The 20,096-nt window shown below is 42.2% G+C and overlaps 1 protein-coding gene and 1 long non-coding RNA gene across 3 annotated transcripts in view; one reads left to right on the plus strand and one right to left on the minus strand.

Moving 5' to 3' along the window:
* Window positions 1-16,339, minus strand: part of LOC109453846 (uncharacterized) — a 47,457-nt gene extending 31,118 nt beyond the window's left edge. Inside the window, exons 1-3 of the long non-coding RNA XR_012492793.1 lie at window positions 16,170-16,339; window positions 15,725-15,802; window positions 13,900-14,032 (exon numbers count right to left, since the gene is read on the minus strand). This is a non-coding gene — a long non-coding RNA (uncharacterized LOC109453846). The remainder of the gene's footprint in view (window positions 1-13,899; window positions 14,033-15,724; window positions 15,803-16,169) is intronic.
* Window positions 16,340-16,475: 136 nt separating this feature from the next.
* The window catches only part of SEPSECS (Sep (O-phosphoserine) tRNA:Sec (selenocysteine) tRNA synthase), a 33,647-nt gene continuing 30,026 nt past the window's right edge, over window positions 16,476-20,096 (plus strand). Inside the window, exons 1-3 of one of the 2 annotated variants that reach the window (XM_019743905.3) lie at window positions 16,476-16,685; window positions 17,487-17,641; window positions 19,705-19,823. In XM_019743905.3, the coding sequence (XP_019599464.2) occupies window positions 16,572-16,685; window positions 17,487-17,641; window positions 19,705-19,823 (388 nt within the window). In that variant the 5' untranslated portion in view covers window positions 16,476-16,571. Of the gene's footprint in view, window positions 16,686-16,714; window positions 16,902-17,486; window positions 17,642-19,704; window positions 19,824-20,096 lie in introns of those variants that run through there. The other variant, XM_019743906.3, reaches the window with a different exon arrangement.

The raw sequence follows: 20,096 nt of genomic DNA on the forward strand, positions 1-20,096 counted from the left end.
TTTGTAAAACAATAACAACAACTACAAAATAAATATGCGCACAGAAGAGAGACTGAATGGATACATACCACAATTTTAACAATGGTTACCCCTCTGGGAAATTACAGGCGATTCTTATTTTCTTTTTTTCATGTGTAGTTTCTAACTTTTTGGAACTATCACAAAAATGTGCTACACTTGAAATAGAAATTTAAAAAGATTTACAAAGATGGTAATGAATATAGATGACCAGAAAACAAGGATAAAAGGGACAAGGTTGAAAGAAGGAACTGGTGACCTGAGTTTGAATCCTTGCTCTCCAACTTACTAGTTGTGTGACCATGGATGAGTATTAACCTTTCTAAGTCTTGATTTCCTCATCCATGAAATGAGAACACTGGAAATAAAAATATTGATCTCCCTGACTTGTTATGAGGCTTAAGCAAAATTTGTTCTTATAGTTCAGTAGTTGGCACACAGTAAGGGCTCTAAGAGCTTAGCCACTGTTGTCACGATCATTATTAATAAGAAGAGTTGAGTGTCTTAGGGCAACTTAAGGTCATGGGGTAACATGGAAGTTTTTGAATATTCTCTCCGCTCCTGGGCCAAATATCAATCTTCACAAATAAAGTCTACTTCCTCCAAATCTACATTGCTTTTCTTTCTCATCTTGTTCATAAGCTTTCAAATGTGTTTTTGTTATCAATACCATTCAGCCTAAACTCTAATCTCATTTAAAAAAAATCCCACAGAGAGAGATCCAAGGTGGTGGAATAGATAAACACTGTGCTTGTGTTCTTCTGTCAACACATTACAATTACAATGATAGAACAATCAACCTGGAGAACCATCTGAAGTCTAGCAAACAAGTCCTACAACTGAAAATATAAAGAAGAATCCATGCCAAGACTGGTAAGAGTAGTGGAGTTGCAGAACGGGCCCCATAACTGTGTGTGGCAGTGGAGAACCAGGAGGGATACCTCCGCTGCCATGGTCTCCCTGAGAGGACCGAGGGACCCCAGTTCCCCACACCAGCTCCCCAGCCTGGAGTACTGATGCTGAGAAGAGGAGCCCCCACAACAGCTGACATTGAAAAACAGCAGGGATTCCAACTGTTCAGGTGGTCCAGAAGGCTGTGGGAAAACCGGATGTCCTCTTAAACAGCCCACACACAGACTCACTTGTTCGTGGGCACTTACCTTGGGCTCCAGTGGAGGGATGATGACTTGGGGGGCTTTGGAGACATTTGGGGGTGCAGACTGAGGTGTGTGCCTGTACGGGGAGGACTGGAGGATAGTCGGCATTTTCCGGGAAAAGGGTACATATTCATGCAGCCAGCAGGCAGGCGCCATCTTTCCTGTGTTTAGCCCGCCTCCTCTGGCCATATCTGAACCTGACTGGCCTGTTGAGCTCCACTGCTCTGCCCTGACTCACTGGGAACCAGCCCTACCTAACTCGTGCACAACCGGAGGCACTTTCTCTGTGAGCAGCCATCCCTGCTCTCTTTCTTGGAAAACTATCAGAGTCTGACAGACCCCAGGCAGGCAGCAACTGGCCTCTGTGTGCTCTGAGACTTGCTGAGTTGCTCCAGGCTCAGCACTGGCACCAAACCAGAATTTACATCAACATGGTAACCACAATTCTTCCCACTCTAGTGACTCCCTGAGGCCGTGCCTCACCCAACTCAGTACTGCACAAAATGTTATCAGTGGCTGAACCTTAAGGGAGCTGGCAGGTGACAGCAGGCCTCAGGCTGTCCTGGCTTTTGCGGAGCTACCCCAGGCTTGGTACTGGTGGCTGACATCCTCAGTTTGCCACATGGCCTCTCCCACATGCCTCCAGGTCTAGCACAGGCAGCAAACAACTGTGGATTGCTTTATAGCTCCTACCAGGTAGCCACCCCACCAGTCACAGGCAGTGGCTGACCTGGACCTGCACTGGAGCCCCTCCCAAGAGGACCTAGAACCAACATACTTGGAGGTTGGCTTCAGACCACAGCAGAGCACCGCCCAATTAGCCCACAAACAGCACACACAAAGGGTGGTCTCAACAGGCACCAGAGCCTGCTGTGGCAAATCCCACTCAGTGGGGTAAGCCTCCTACACAGCATCCCATAAGCTGTGCACAGGGCCAAAACCCACAGCCAGTCAGCCTGAGGGTCAACCCCACCCACTGACGTGCCAATAGCAACCAAGGCTCAACTATAACAGGAAGGTGCACACAACAAACACAAGGGACATTCCTGGAGCACCTGGAGCAGGTGACCAGGGAGACCGTGTCACTGGGCCTCACAGAACACCTGCTACATAAGGCCACCTGGCCAAGACTGGGGGCTGGGGGGTGTAGCAGGTCTACCTAATACATAGAAATAAAAAGAGAGGCAGTCAAGATGAGGAAACAAAGAAATGTGTTCCAAATGAAAGAACAGGAGAAAAATCCAGAAAAAAGACTAAACAAAATGGAGGCAAGCAACCTCCCAGAGACAGAGTTCAAAACAATGGTTATAAGGATGCTTAGTGAGAACTTCAATAAAGAGCTAGCAAAGACATGAACCCATGAAAAAGAACCAGTTAGAAGTGAAGAATAATTGAAATAAAGAATGCACTAGAAGGAATCACCAGCAGATGAAGGAGAGGATTGAATCAGCAATTTGGAAGACAAGGTAGCATGAAACACCCAATTGGAACAGCAAAAAGAGAAAAAAATCCAAAAAAAATGAGGAGAGTTTAAGAGACCTCTGGGACAACATCAAGTGTAACAACACTCGCATCATAGAGGTACCAGGAGGAGAAGAGAGAAAGCAAGTGATTGAGAACCTACTTGAAGAAATAATGACTGAAAACTTTCCTAATCTGGTGAAGGAAACAGACATACAAGTACGAGAAGCACAGAGAGTCCCAAATAGGATGACCCCAAACAGGCCCACACCAAGACACACTATGATTAGAATGGCAAAGGTTAAAGACAAAGAGAGAATCCTAAAAGCAGTAAGAGAAAGGCACTTAGTAACTTATAAGAGAGCTCCCATAAGAGTGGCAGCTGATTTCTCTATAGGAACTTTGCAGGCTGGAAGGGATTGGCACAAAATATTCAATGTGATGGAAAACAAGGACCTACAACTATGATTGCTCTGCCCAGAAAGGCTATCATTTAAAATTGAAGGACAGATAAAGAGCTTCCCAAACAAGAAAAAGCTAAAGTAATTCATCACCACCAAACCTGTATTACAAGGAATGTTAGAGGGATTTCTTGAAGATGGGAAAAAAAACAACAAAATTATGAATAATAAAATGGCAATAGCTACGTATCTACCAACAATTACCTTCATTGTAAATGGATTAAATGCTCCAATCAAAAGACACAGGAGGGACGAATGGATAAGAAAACAAAACCCTTACATATGCTGCCTACAAGAGACTCAGTTCAAATTGAAAGACACACACAGACAGAAAGGGATGGAAAAAGACATTTCATGAAAAGGGAAATGAAAACAACAAAAAAAGCTGACATAGCAATACTTATACCAGATAAAATAGACTTTAAAACAAAGGCTATAGAAGGGACAATGAAGGACCCAGTAATCCCACTTCAGGGTATTTATCCGAAGAAACCCAAAATGCTACTTTGAGGAGATGTGTGCATCCACATGTTCATTGCAGCATTTTTTACAATGGCCAAGATGTGGAGGCAGCCTGGGTGTCTGTCTGCTGATGGATGAATGGATAAAGTGGAGGTGGTACATATATACAATGGAATATTGCTCGGCCACGGAAGGGAATGTGTTCTTGCCATCTATAGCAGCACGGATGGACCTGGAGGGTGTTGTGCTGAGTTCAGTATATCAGACAGAGAAAGACAGATGCAATGTGATTTCACTTATATGTGGAATCTAAGAACACAATTAACAAACAAAACAGAAACAAACTCATAGATACAGAAAACATTTTGATGGTTTCCAGATGGAAGGAGAATTGGGCGTATTAGTGAAGAAAGGGGAAGGGATTAAGAAGTACAGATTGGTTGTATGGGGATGTAGGGTACAGCATAAGGAATATAATCAATAATATTGTAATAACTATTTATGGTATCAGGTGGGTACTAGCCTTGTTGGGGTGATAGATGGGAGGGGTCAGGGGCAGAGTAAAAAAGGTGAAGAGGTTAAGAAGTACAAATTGATAGTTACAAAATCGTCATGGGGATGTAAAGTAGAGAATATAGTCAATAATACTATAATACTAATAACTATTTAGCCAGGTGGTTACTAAACTAGTCAGGGGGATCGCTTCTTCTTTTTCTTTTTTTTTAAAAGAACCCTCTCTTCCTTTCTTTTTTTGGGGGGTGGGTGGGAAGGGGAATAGGACTTTATTGGGGAACAGTGTGGTGTACTTCCAGGACTTTTTTCCAAGTCAAGTTGTCCTTTCAGTCTTAGTTGTGGAGGGTGCAGCTCAGCTCCAGGTCCAGTTGCCATTGCTAGTTGCAGGGGGCGCAGCCCAACATCCCTTGTGGGAGTCAAACCAGCAACCTTGTGGTTGAGAGGATGCACTCCAACCAACTGAGCCATCAGGGAGCTCAGGGGAAGCTCAGCTCAAGGTGCCGTGTTCAATCTTAGTTGCAGGGGGCGGAGCCCACCATCCCTTGCGGGACTCGAGGAATTGAACTGGCAACCTTGTGGTTGAGAGCCCACTGGCCCATGTGGGAATCGAACCGACAGCCTTTGGAGTTAGGAGCATGGAGCTCCAACCACCTGAGCGACTGGGGAAGCCCAGGGGGGATCACTTCTTAAATTATATAAATGTCTAACCATATGCTGTACACCTGAAATTAATATAAAATAATACTGAGTGTCAACTGTAATTGATAAATTAAAAAAGGGGTTGCAGAAGGGGAATAAGGGGTCCAAATTTCCAGGTATAAAACAAGTAAGTCATGGGGATGTAATGTACAGCATGGGGAATATAGTCAATAATATTATGATAATGTGGTGTCAGATAACCAGCTGGACTTATCATAGTGATCACTTCTTTAGGTCTATAAATGTTGAATAACTATGGTGTACACCTGAGACTAATATAATATTGTATGTTAGTTATATTTTTAATAAAAATCTTTTTAAAAATCCCCCAAATTACAATCTTTACTATTTCATTTTAACAGATCATACCATTGATTAATCATCATTAAAGATCATTTCTAAAGAATTTGGCTTTTAAGAAACTTCTAAGCAACTATGATGACCACATTTTATGGAACACCTCTCTCTCACCACCACCACACACATACCTATCCTCATTCCTACTGTTTCCTTTTATGTAGAGGTAACTCCCCTGGCTTTCTTCAGCCTCTCACTCATTTCCTACCTTCCCCCAATCAGGCAGCAAGATTGCCCTGTGCCAGCGCTGATTTTGGATAAGCCATGTTTAATTCTGTATGACATACACGAAGCCATTCAACAGTGTCTCTACCTTAGACTTTATCAGTGACGATGTTTTGGCCTCAGCTTTATCCTTTGTCTTATTTCTTAATTGCCTCAAAACCTGGAAGGGGAAAGCACTTTCATTTACTGGGCCCTACTCACAGTTCCCAAGAAAACACACACACACACACACACACACACACACACACACACACACACACGCACACGGCGTCTTGATCATACCACTTCAAAGGATAAAGGTCATTTTTTGTTTTTGCTCTTACTAAAGCTATACTAGAGAACAGGGTATAATGATGCATATAAAGAAGTAAAACAAAACAAAACAAAACAACAAAACCAATCTAACCAGAATTTGAAAGACTTAGGTACAAGTGCACAATGCAGATCCAGTTTGTATTCTCAGGATAGGATAGTGCTTCCCCAACTTTAAGAGAGCTAAAGCCTCACCTGGGGATGCTGTTGAAATTCATATTCTGATTCAGTGGGTGTGGAGTGGAGCCCAAACTCCCTGTTTGCAGTAAGCTCCTGGGATGTCGATGCCGTTGATCCACAGACAACACTTTGTGTAGCAAGGTTACAGGACACCATGAACTGCTTTCTTCTGCACTCGATAATTACTTGTCAATTTATGTATTCTGAAGTAAGGTGATGTTAGGAATTATTTTGTCTAATCTAGTATTTATGATGTGCCTCCAGTTTTCCAAATGCATATCCATCTGGATAGCATATCATATTTGCTCACATCACTTACCTGCCCCTGTCTTTGAATGGTTCTCCATTATCAGCAAGCTTTTGCTGCATTAACAAACTACCCCAAAATGCAGAGGCTTAAAACAACCACCATCTTTTTTGCTCATGGTTCTGTAGGTTGTGATTTGGGTTGGGCCCAGCTGGGTGATTCTTTTGCTGGTCTTGACTGGGCTCCCTCTTGGCTTCTCTGGTCAACTGCAGGGAGCTAGGTTGCTGTTCCCCTGACAGTGCCGACTGTGGGTGGTGGTGGAGAGCACTGAACACATATTTCTCATCAACACCCAACTGGCTCAAGCAAGCTTGTTCAGGTGGTGCCAGAAAGGTTCCAAGTGGGTCATTAGAGTCAGCCCAAATATGCAAGCCCGTTTCGTGTTTCTATCTGAATCACGTTTGGTACCAGTCATCCTACTGGTCAAAGCAAGTGGCATGACCAAGTTCAGCATCCCCATGGGGAAGAATTACCTAAGGGCTCGGATACCTGGGTGAAGCATTAGTGACTGGTTTTGCAATCTGACTCTTCAAGTTCAAATTGGCCTTTAAAGCCTTCCCCAGAGAGGCTACCAGGCTTGTTTTTGCTCCACAATATTGCTCTTTCACTTCCCTCTTTCTGGACCACTTTCTACCTAACTTCGGACAGAGCCCTAGTTCACTTTCCAATGCTACCTCCTACTTAAACTTGATGTCTAAATTGGATGGAATCGTCAGTCATATGGCACATCCCATTCCGGCTGTTATAGTTACTTATGTACAAGCTGCATCCTCCCTACTAGATCAGCTAGTTCTAAAGGGTTTTGATTGTGGCCTCCTCAGTTTTGCATTCCTGTAGTATCCAGCAAATAATATCTATTGCTACTATTTATTAAGGATAGGTATGTGTGTGGCAGTGGTGAGAGAGAGGTGTTCTATAAAACGTGGTCATCATACTGTAGTTGCTAAGAAGTTTCTTAAAAGCCAAAGTCTTTAGAAATGATCTTTAATGAGGATTAAATCAAGGTATGATCTGTTAAAATGAAAGAGTGAAGATTGTGTTTATGGGATTTTTAAAAAGATTTTTATTAAAAATATAGTTAATATACAATATTATACAGTGGTACCTCTGTTTTCAAACATAATTCATTCCGGAAGACCATTCAAGTTCTGAAATGTTCGAAAACAGCCGACAGCTAGGCCTCAGGATCTTGCACTCAATGGAAGCTGCATGACATGTTCGACTTCCAAGGCGTGTTCAAAAACCGAAGCATTTACTTCTGGGTTTACGGTGTTCATAAATTGAAAAGTTTGTCAACAGAGATGTTAAAAAACTGAGGTACTATTGTATTAGTTTCAGGGCTACACCATAGTTATTCAACATTTACAGACCTAAAGAAGTGATCACCATGATAAGTTCAGCAACCATCTGACAGTGTAGTTCTTTATATAACCTCTATCTTATACAAAGTAGGTATTCTTATTGGCTCCTTTTTTATAGATTAGGAAAGTGTAACACAGAGAAATGAAGTCACTTGTCCAAGATCACAGAGCCAGGAAGGTGCAGAGTCAGTATTTGAACACATTCTCTCTTGAACTCAGAGCCTGGCCTTTTCAACTAGTCTCCTCATTGAATAAAAATAAATGGTTTTGAATACGCCACACGCAGATAATTAAGAATTGACCAAGGACTGTATGTGTGCCCACTGTTGGAAATGCAAGTCAGGCTATAGGGGTAAAATAAGGTCTAGGTGTTGATGGGCTTCTCATAGAGATGAGCTCAGATTTTGACTCAGGTCTGTAGGTTCACAAATTGTTCTCAGTTCTCGGTAGAACTGAATTATTGATAAAATGATTTCAGACTCACAAAAGACTGGAGAAAAGTCTAGAATGCTTACTTATTAGTGTCCAGGGATATAAAGAAGGGACAACCACACCCGCACACGAGTCAGATGTTCAGCATATTCTTTTATCAAAAGGGAAATTAAGTTAAGATGAGACGGTTGCAGAGTGTTTGCTTTCTGTCTCCTTCCAAAAAGGATCTAAGTCCATTTTGAAGGGAGCGGCTATTTTTAAGTAATACAGTCAGCAGTGAGGCATGGTGAGTCATTCTGGATTAAAATGCTGAGTCAACCAAGCTGACGGGAAGATTCATATTGAGTCATCAATGCTCCATCTCTCCTGGGCAATACTGGAGAAATTCTTTCCTCTCAACGTCTCCATTTTCAGTATTCCATAAGAATGTCAATATTGATAGGGCTTCACTCTCTTAGTTTGGGATTGTGAATCTGCTCTATCCCGACTGATTATTCCCTTCCCGTCATTATCGTTGCAGTTTGGGCAGCTGTCAGCAGGGGATGACAAGGCTTTAGGCTTAGTTATACAGGGATGGGGTAATTGGTTAATCTCAGGTGTGAATAGCTCAGGAAAAATAATGTTACTAGGTGAAGCGAATGATGTTAAAAAATTTTTTTTTCATTTGTAAAAATGTGGTGCACAGTTGAGATTGTGAAGGAAAGAAACACAAACACCTTATGTAGTAGTCAGGCTTGAGTGTAGGAAGCAGACATGTAGGAAATGTAATGTAGGGAATAAGGTATTTACAAAACCACTGGGAGATCTATGGGTGTGGGCTCTTAACAGGGCTTCTGGAAATGACTTCCAGAATACTGCAGAGCTGACCCACTGGGGTGCTATTACCTTGAGGCCACTTCTAGGGCTACTGATGGCAGGAACCCACAGCTGAGGTTGTGTTCCTGGTATCAGAAAGGCACACTGTCTCTAGACACCCAGGACGCTGGAGAATGGACTCTGACAGGCCCTACAGACCTCGCGTCCCTACTTCGTAGCTTGCCAATGACAACATATAGTGGAAAGAAGCAGGAATAATTCTCCACCTTCCAAGTCTCATTCAAGTATATTTAATTGGCCAAACTTAATTTGTTTCTAGAATTAAGAAGGAGCAAGTTGGGCCCCAGAGAGATTAGGTCATTTGCACAAACTTAATGCTGGAGGAAGAAGAGCCAGGCTCGGAACTCTACCTGCCTGTTTGCCACCAACTACTTGACCACTTGCCTTTTTCCCTGTCTGCCACTCACCATCACTCTAAGTCCAAGGCCTCTGAAACTCCTCCCAGCTCTGAGCCAGCCCCAGGCTGTGGGTTAGTTCACAGACTCCTGACAAGTGTCCTGCAGCTTTCCTCTTGCTCCTGGTTTTAATGGGGGTATCACAACTTTGTTAACACTCTCCACAGTTTTACTGCTGGGAGGAGGCTTTCTCTACCTACCTCTCCTCCCTCTGGAGAGAGAACGGCTTTACTCTTCCCAGGGAAGGTCTGAAATTACTTTCCACCTCTACTTTCTTTTCATCTCTCTCCATCTGAAATAGAGAAGATGAAGGCGAGACCACGCTTTCTGAATTCTCTGAGTCTCAGCAAAATGTAATTACTACATTTCTCCCCCTCTTTCTAATCACAGGAGACTTCTTTGAGCAACCTAGTTACTGATTCTATGGCTCCCTCACTTCCTCCTTCCGACTGCTCTTTGAAGCTTGGCCTCAGTGTGGAAGTTATTTTGCTTCAAATTGCTTAAGCTGCCTCATTAATGAGGTTGATGACAGCCAGATCCTACCATGCTTCTTAAGAGACTTGTCATTTCCCCTACCCCGAACACTTTAGCACACATGTGAGTGGAATGACAAAGTGGTGTGGTCATTGTCTATTTGCATCTGCCATTGGAAAACACCTCCTCAATTTAAAATACCCTCCAACATGAGGTGCCACCCATTCATCCCTGGTCCCTGCTCTCTCTCTTCTTTCCGCATCTGGGTTCATTCAGCAACCACCCAATGATCAGCAAACTCTGGCATCCGTTCCTATCATTTATTCACTAAACAAATGTTTGTGAATGCTTGCCATGTGACAGGCACACCCTAGGTGCTAGGAAGAGTAGCTGAAATATCAGGGTTCCTATCTTCCAGGAGCTTCTAATCCAGACACTACACAACTCATAAAAAGAATTTGAGGTGAATACACACACACACACACACACACACACACACACACACACATATAATTTACTTCAAACTACATTCCTACTTAGATAATGTGGTCAGGGAAGGCTTCTCAGAAGAGGTGACATTTACATTGAAGGAAAAGTAGGAGACAGCCATGCAAAATGAGAAGGGGCAGGTCATTTAAGGCAGCAGGCACAGCATGTGGGAAGAGAAAAATGATGTGTTTCAGGGTCTTCAAGGTGAGTGGGGTGGGGGCCCACCAGCCAGAGGGAGGATAGCACTCGATGTCAGTGGGGACCAGACATTGTAGGGCCTTACAAGACGAGGGGTCTGGATTGAACACTCAGTGTGATGGGAAACTGTTGAAGGGTTCTAGGCAGCGGAAGGATGTGGTTTGATGTATACTTACTTAAAAGATAATTCTCTCTGCTGAGTGGTAACTAGACAGGGATGAGGGGTGATACACAAAAGTGGAAGCCAGTAGGTCATTACAGTTGTCCAAGGGGAGATGACAGAGACCCGGAGTAGGTGGTGATGGGGGGATGTGGAGAGAAAGGGGTGGGGTGAGGCATGACAAAATTGCTGGCAGACGAGATCTGAGCGGTGATGGAGTGGATGAGACGGTGATGCCTTCTGGTTTTCAGCATCAGGAATCCTGGCATGAATATGGCAGGGGTCTTTCCTGCTGATGGGGTTTAATGGGCTTTATGACTTAAGAACACGCTTCTTGGCAGCCTGTCCTCTTTCCCTTTCTGGCTATATTATTGTTAGTCCATTCTCATCCCAGGGGACAAAACTTCGAGGCTGCATAACCTGACTAAAGCCTAGTACATGCAATGCCTCTTGGCTCTGACAGTGTTTGGGAGTGGATATGAATATAGTTCCCAGGGCCAAACAGCCTGGTGTGAATCCTGGCTATTCCCTTGACGAACGGTGCTATCTCACCTGACTTCTCCATAGCTTAGCTTCTTCTATTGTAAAATGGGATGAGGACAATCGTACCTACCCCATCGGGTTGCTGGGAGGATTGGATGAGCTCCTGCAGGTAAGGTCCTTAGAGCGGCACCTGGCACACATGCTCAGGGTTAGCTCTTAGTAGCGGAAGTCAGAAGGGACCAGGTGCTTTTGACTGTACCCACCTTTACTCTACACCACCTTTACAGCAGAATTTAGTGCTTGAAAGCATCCCCAAAACACATCCAATCCCATAGTGGGTTAACAAGAAAAACTATTTTACTAAGTATTTCACAGGCACATGGGGTATGGGGATTTCCTCCAGAGTATACAGCATTTCATTTCCAAACATTCTCATCATTGAAAATCTGGTCTCTTCTCTCTCTCCTTCGCCACTTGCTGTGAATCTACCCCCCCCCCCCACTCCCACTCCCACTCCCTTCATGCAGTTTTCCTGGCCTCTGGAGCTGGACTGTCCTTTTTACCCTTAGGTTTTTATAGAAACCACAATTGAGTTTGCTAATAGTAGGGGGTTGGGGAAAATGGGGTGAAAAACAACAACATATAGCAGAAAAGAAAAAAAGACCAAACCTTTCTGAGCTACGGTTTTATCTCAAGAGTTAGTTAAAGAATAGAAAATAAGTGCAAAGAAAATAGAAGGAAAGAAATAATAAAGACAAGACCAGAAATCAGGGAAATAGACAACAAAGAGAGGATTAGCAAGACCAACTACGGAACACTCTGAAGATACCCGACCAGTACGCCTCAAAACTGTCCCAGCCATTGAAAACAAGAAAAAGCTGAGAAATTGTCATAAACCAAGGAGACTAGGGAGCCATGATGACGACCGCAATGTGGCATCCTGGATGGACCCATCAAAACAGGGCAAAGCAAAGGTCCACTACAGTGAAGCAAGGATAATAGTTTCAGGTAGATCTGATGCCAAGATAGGTACTAATGGTAAGTGAGGGAGAAAAACGTTGTTGATTGTCCCGAGGTCTTGGAAAAACCGATATCCGTATCCATTTGGTTTCTTCACTGGCAAGACCAGAATGTTACAACAGGGTCTGGGAAGTGCAGGGTCTGGGAAGACCTTTGGATATAAGGCCTTCAGCTCTAGCTTTGAACCCTTCCTTTGCTTCTGATTTCAAGGGATATTGAAGATATTTGGATAAGAGTTTCATTGGATCTATATACTGTCCAGATTCTGCCCCAATTATTTTTTCTATGTCAGTGGACTTTGAAGGTCATAGAATGTCAGGTCTGATGTTAAAACTTGACCTGGGTATGCACCAAATATAATGGGGAAGGCATAGGTATATCCGGAACACATATAACTTGACTATGAATAGAGGACTTCTCTGGAATTTAAAGAAATAGTTCCTCTGTTGAGCGCTTAATATTACAATTCCATTTGCAGAGTAAGTCTCTCCTTATTAAATCTGCAGGGGTGATGTCACAGAGCAGAAAGACATGTTTTTCATTCAAGGGCCCAAGGATTATAGTTAAAGACCTGGGAGATAGGAAAAATCTGTGGGTTATTTGAGAGATAGGAAGAGGCTGAGCTAAGATGAGGAATTTAATGTAGTAAGAGAATGCCCCTATCTACCAGGAATTGATGAGGTTGATGATATTTATTCAACCTGAGTGTTTAAGGGTAAATCGGGATATTAAGAGTTTACTTATTTTTTAAATTAATTTATTTTTAACCTCTCTAGAGCATCCTCATTGGCCAGAATTGAGGGATTTTCTTTGCCCTGGTTTTTCTTCTATAAGTTGGGATATTCTTTCTTCCCAGTGTTTCTTCTGTTTACAATATCTACACTGTCCTTGTCAAAGATGGTTGCTTGGGAAGTGGGCCACTTAGCTGTTTGATCTGCAAGATCCTAGTTTATTTTGGATTCTGTCTCATTTTTATTCTAACCCCCTCTCAAAATGTTCTGACAGGTGTTTTAGTTCAGGCAAAGGTACTCTTTCCCATTCTAACTTCTATTTTTGAATTAGGCTTCCAGTTTCAGGTTTAACTCCACTGACAGTAGGAGATGAAAGGGTTGCTTTTACACCGGCACCTTCATTAACTCCTGAATGTTGTCAGAAGGTATTTTTCTAGTCTATCATGAAAACCTATGTTTTCATCTTTTCTGTTTGCATGATTGAATTATGGTCCAATCAATTTTTATTGGAAATGTTTGGGGAGACAACTTTTACAAGACTTTGCCCTACTTTTCAGGCTTTTTGTTTTAGACTCTAGATGTATTGTAGAAAGAGAGGTCCTTCCTGTACATCACTTTCTGGGCCAGTCCAATCAGCTTCTGCCACTTAAGATTTAGCATCGGAGGTTTTCAACAACATGTAGACAAGTTGATGTATGTTAGGTGACCCTGAGTTATATGCACCTGAAAGAATTTTAAATTCTTGTAGGAATAGTTGCTGGTCTTGCTGGAGAGTAGGGAGATCCTTAATTATAGCTTTTAATTTATCTTGGGTCCAAAGTTTAAATTCTACAGTTGCCTGCATACCTGGAGGGATAGATTTTTACACGCAACTAGCATTTTGTGGTCTTAGCAGAATTGTTGGGAAACGGTAGGGGGTCTGGCCTGGTCAAGAGGAAAAGAAGGGAGTAATTGTCGGAGGTGAGGAAAGAGAGATATTGGATGTGGGGAGGCAACTGGGATATTGGATTTGGCAAAGAGGGATATTGGATTTGGGGAGGCAACTGGAGGACAAGGAAAGGGAGGATTTACTAGAAAATGAGGAACGTGATGCAAAGATAGCAGAGATCATATCTGGTACTGACTTACCATGTTGGCATAGATTTGACAAGCCACAAGTAGCAAGGCACAAGGGGCTTCTGTAGATACCACATCTGGTCAAAGGTTGGGGTCCATGGTGATGGAAAGTGCAGACTGTGCCTCAGTGGAGTCTCCAGGAAAACTAGGGAAATAAACAAAATAAACGAAAAACAAAGACTATTTATTTCGAGCTTGCTAGACCAAGGGGGTTAGTAACCGTTATTTGCATTTGGCATACTCAAAGGCAGGCAGGGGAGTGGAAAAGCTTTACAGTCAAAAAAGAGGGAAGGCTTCAGGTGTCCTCTGGTTGGAGGTTGTTGGCAAGGGGGCGGTGGAGATGGGTTAATGAGAACCAGGCATCTTACGTCATTGGTTTGGGGAACATATTTGGCTTTCTCTGCTTAGTCCTGAATGGGACGCAGGTGGAAAAATTGGGAAGCTGGGAGTCCTTGACTACGTCCTAACTGTTCCGGGCAGATTGCTGCAGGGGTTGTAGGTTGGGATTCTTATCATGTGTGATCTGGCCCTTGTCCATTTGTATAGTCAGTCTGTCAAGGTGAAAATGTTGTTGAGCAGTTAGATCTCACTTAATCACCGTGACTATCTCCTCCACGTTCCTATTTTACAGACGAGGAAAGCAAAGCTCAGGTCATGCAACTAGTGAGACAAGCAAAATTCAGACCTACAGAGGTTGGAGCTACTTTAAACTAGGTTATGTTTCGTAAAGCTCATGACATTTTCTGATGTTGCCCTATCTGTTAAAAGTAGTAGGTACTAAAAAGTTTTCATTGGGTGAGTGAATGGATGCAAATAATTTTGGAACACTTTTGAAATGATCTCCACAGCCTGTGTTTTTGAATCCTTCAATGATGGCATATCTTGATGGATTTAGTTTTGGGAAACAAACATTTTTCCAAATTAAGACTGGTGAATAATGTGAGAGAAACTGCTGGCTCAAAACAGTGTGTCCATCTAGTAACGAGATGGATCTTGCGATTTTTGCCCATTTTGCATGTGATCGACAAAGCAGCTTTGAAGTCTTTTCCAAAGGAAAAGTTGTAAAAATAGCTGCATTTTGGGAATAAGAACTTGACTTTTTCAAAGTTTGAAGGCTAATGCTTATTTTAAAAAACAAGCTAAATTATTTTGCGATCTATCTTTCTGTGTAGTTTTACACATTTCTCAAATTGTCTACATCATTCAACAAACATTTGTTGAACATCTATTATATGTTCAGTGTATGCTTTGAACACAGAAATGAAATATAGTCAACCAGGAGCTCAGAGTCTAGTTAAGGAAGACAGAAAATTAACAACTGAAATGCAATTTAACAAGTACCATGGCTGATAAATGACAGGATGCCCTGGGAACAGCAGTGAGTTGGTATGTGTTAAAAATCGACACCTGAGAAGGTAAGGGCCCGATTTGTAGCGTTTGCTGATTTCCATGGTCTAAATATTCCCAAGGCCAATTTTGAGCTACTCACATGATGCCACTAAAACAGGAGTTGAACAGAGGTGTGCATCATTATATTCCATTTCTACTACATAAGGTACCGTCAACATAAATAATGTCAAAAGCCTAGATAATAGTAAAATGTAGTAAAATAATTAGGAAGTGATGAGTTTAAGCATTTATTACTTTTGTTTTTAATGTAATTAACTTAATTGTAAGCTTACATAATGTATTGTTAAAGAGTGGCTGTATTTAGAAACCAGCTCACAAAATTACTGAACATTTAACAATCAGCTCTTGCAAGCGAGTATGAACCAGTGCAAACGGGCTGTTGCACATCACTGGACAAGAGCAATGTCAGGAATTACTGCATACTCACCTAAGGTGAAGATTGCAAGGAAACTGAAGGCGAGGATCCTGCCTTTTCATTTCTGTATCGCTGGCATCTAGTGCTAAGCTGTTGAGTGGTCAAAGTAAATCATTAATTCAATATTTAAAAAAATATTTTAGCCCCTGCTATATTCTGGACACTGTTCTTGAAGCTTGGGATGGGTGGTTGGGGTGAGTGGGACAGCAAAAACCAAGGCCCTGTCTTCAGGGAGTTTACATTCATAGGTGTGTGTGTGTGTAAAACACGTCTGGCAAATCAGGCAGTGATGATAAGTGTTAAGATTAACAACTCTGTAGTGCAAGAGAGAAAAGGAGTGGGGGGCATTGCTATTTCATAAGGGGTTGTCAGGCAATTGTAAATGTTGAGACGTTTGAAGGTAAGGATGAGAAACATGGTCTACGTAAGGCTGAAGCACAGAGTGCGCAAATCTCACCATTCAACAGGACTGGATCACAGAGTAACTTAAGAAAGTTTTTCTTCAGAGAAGCCCACGCAATTGCCCTTTACTTTCCTCAGCCCCTCTGCACAAGTGCAAAGTCCTGGTTTCAAGTCTGTCTCAGGAACACTAGTGATTAATTAGACCAATCAGATGCAAGGAGGCGGGGCTAATTTTCAGTACGATTTGAAGCCCGCTAAACGCGCTGACACCCCTGCGCATGCTCAAATCCTCCGGTTTCTGGTGCACGGTTGGGAGTGGTTCACGCATGTGCGAGAGCGAGATGCAGATTTTTGTCCCAAGGCCTTGCCGTACCGTCCAGGAGGCGAGTTGCATCCTGGTTCCGTCGTGTGTCGGTCTTGTGTTGACTCTTCTCCCGCCACAGTCGCCACCGCCGACATGAACCGCGAGAGCTTCGCCGCGGGCGAGCGGCTGGTGTCGCCGGCTTACGTGCGGCAAGGCTGTGAGGCCCGCCGCTCGCATGAGTGCCTCATACGGCTGCTTCTGGAGAAGGTACCGAGCTGTCAGTCGGACCTCTCCCCAGCCGCCGCGCCCCCAGGCTCCGCCCCGCCCTCCTGTTAGTGCCGATCCTGCCTCACCCCTTCTGTTGCTGGTTGGGACCTGTCCCCAGAGTCCGTCGCAGCGTGGCGTGCACTGTGCTGACTTGCTGTGCTCAGCTCGTTCTCAACCTCACCAAAGCCAGCAAAATCCAGAGCGTGTTATTAGGGGGTGTGTAGGGTCGGGATTTTGAGTCTCGTTGTGCCTAGTCTCGGGCTGCGGCAGTGAGGGGGGCAAGTCCCAATGGGTTTACTTTGTTTGTTTGCGGAAAGGGCCATGTTCGCACCTGCCATCTTTCACTCCCAAGGACTCGAGGAACACCTTACATTTGTAAACCGCGATATCCCACGTGGAACCAAGGGCCTCCCCGGAACTTCACCGGTCCTGCGCCTGCCAGCGTTCCTGAATTTTAATTTCGTTGACGTTTGACAGCCCGTAGTTTTAACAATGTGGTTGGAAGAACTTCGTTGTAGATAAGGTTTATGATTTCCAGTTACCTTAACTGCAACTTTAAGTAAATCTGGCCGTGTGCATTTATTATCATTTCTTACAATCTGTAGATAAGTGTGACGCAGTGTAACATACACGTTTTGCCTATTCGAGGTTTCTTCATAGGGCTGAATTTATGTCTGAATTTTAGACAGCAAGGAGCATAGCAAAATACACTTTAAAAAGTTTTAAAATTCCTTGCAGTAGGGTTTTAGGGAACCATGCATGGTTTTCTTAAATATAAGTTTTTGTTTGTTTGTTTTTAAGGGCAAATGTCCAGAGAATGGTTGGGATGAAAGTACACTTGAACTCTTTCTACATGAGCTTGCAATAATGGATAGCAACAATTTCCTGGGCAACTGTGGTGTGGGAGAAAGGGAAGGGAGAGTGGCATCTACATTAGTTGCTCGACGTCATTACAGGTATTTTTTTCAAGTAGCTTGTGAAAACTTTGTTTTTTGCTTAGAAACAGTGGTGGCAGTATTCATCATATTATAAAATGTCTGCTTGTAACTTACTTCTTGAACTCCCTTCAAATGGACATGAAAACAAGATGCAACAGGGAAATGGAAACAATTTATCTGGTGTTTTTCAAGACAGTAGCGTAAAAGTTCTGGTATGTGGTGGTTACCTTGTCAGGTTCTGGGTGGTTAACAAAACTGCCTATTCATTCTATTAAGAATGTTTAACCTAATAAACTTACTTGGCTGTAAGAGTTTAAAATATGTTAAGGTTACTTACGCTTTTCCATGTTTCTTTTCTACAATTGTAAGTTTTTTTTAGAGAATGATGTATAATAAGTAGAGCTTTAAAACATTATTCATCTACGTCTAAACTGAATCCCACTTTATAAGTACCTTGCTTTGTTGCAGTAAGTGTAGGAAAAGGTATATTAAATTTAATTTTCGATTATTACATCACTCTTGCATTATTTCAGAAAGCTTTTCATCAATTCTGATAACTAATTGATAGTGGTTCCAAATGTAATCATTTTTCTGTTTTCCAGGCTTTCTGTGAAATATAGGTAAACTCTTAACAACTCCTGTCTTCCATGATTTTAGATCATGAAAGAATTTTCCTGGGGGTAGTAGAATTTTATTTCAATCAAAGTCACCACACTTCTAGTTCTGTCAAAAGATACAAACTTCCAGTTATAAAATAAGTAAGCCATGGGAAGTAATGTACAGCGTGGTAATTAGTTAACAATACTGTATTGTATATTTGAAAGTTGCTAACAGAATAGACCTTTAATGTTCTTATCACAAGAAAAAAAATTGTAACTATGTGTGGTGATGGACTTGATTCCACAATATATACAAGTGTTGAATGATTATGTGGAAACTAATAGAATGTTATATGTCAATTTAGAAAAAACATTGCAGTCAAAGCTAATGATAATGAAGGTATAACTTGGATGAAAAATTCATGGTCAAAAATGGGCTGATAACATGGTTGATATTCCGTGTAAAAAAAGGCTTTGTACATGAGGTTTCAGTGGTAATGAAGTGCAAACTAGTGTTCTGTGGTAATTCCAGTGTGCAGAATTTCCAATCTAACTATAAATTACAAACAGATGTTTTATTTTGAAGAATATCCAGAAGTCTTTTTAAATAGTGTATAACATCTAGTTTAAAATGAGTGGATTTGCACGCTTAATTTTCAAGGAGCGTCTAGTTCTTTTAAAATTAAGGCAATATTTGAAACAGCTCATCCCCATTGGAACTTAGCCCACTGCTATGGTTAGGGGAAGAGGAAAGAAAGAAGATAATTTAGTGTTGCATATATTCTGCTTTTCTACTGCTGCATAACAAACCACTTGAAAACTTAGTGACTCAAAACAGTCATTTATTATTCTCTCTCATAGTTCTGTGGGTCAGTTGGGTTCAGCCCGGTGATTATCGCTTTGGGTCTCTCATGTAGTTGTAGTCAGTTGTTGGCTGAAGAATTTAGTCGCTGAAGGTTCAACTGGGCAATTTATCCCAGTTGAGTCATGTAGATTGCTGGGAGCTCAGATGGCCTTTCCATGTGGCTTTGGCTTCTCCCAGCATGGCATCTGAATTATAAGAGGGAGCCCCCCAGAACAAGCCCTTCAAGAGGCCAGGTGGAAAGCTTGAAGCCTTCTTATGACCCAGCTCTGAAGATCCAGACCATCACTTCTGCTAGATTCTTTCTGGCCAAGGAAATCACTATGGCCAGCCCAGGTTCAAGTGGAGGGAATTAGACTCATCTCTTGGTGTGGCAGTACCATGTGGGCACAGAGAGGAAAGGAATTGATGGTGGCCATCTTTGGAGCACCGCAGCATAATTGATGAATTTGTTTTAATCTAATAGTATATTTTCATATTATTAATAGTTTATGAACTACATCTACAGGAGTCAAGTATCGCTTCTGGTATTATTTAGTTATTGTATTTGTATACTTATACAGTGGATTGCTCTGAACACTGAATATTTTTGTCCAGTTGTTGGCCCATTTTTTGCTTAGGTTCATTCACGGAATTGGACGATCGGGTGATATTTCTGCTGTGCAACCAAAAGCTGCAGGTTCTAGCCTTTTGAACAAAATTACCAATTCTTTGGTCCTGGACATCATAAAGTTGGCTGGTATGTACTGTGTTAATCGTAATACTTTTGGCTGACCAGCCATACATACCTTTGCCTAATTTCTTATATTAATGCCTCTTTCCAAAAAGGATATATATAGCTTTTGAAAAAAAATACATATATATATATATATATATATATATATATATATATATATATATATATATATACCTTTAGAATAAGATAGAAAGTCAGAGTCATAAGCATAGAGGATGAATTTGGCAGTGAGCTTCCTGAGAGCGAGTACAGTGGGAGCACTAAATCTACCACTCT

The sequence above is a fragment of the Rhinolophus sinicus genome, chromosome 1 (genome assembly GCF_057876585.1).
Source record: "Rhinolophus sinicus isolate RSI-liver-muscle chromosome 1, RSI-T2T, whole genome shotgun sequence".
NCBI lineage: Eukaryota > Metazoa > Chordata > Mammalia > Chiroptera > Rhinolophidae > Rhinolophus > Rhinolophus sinicus.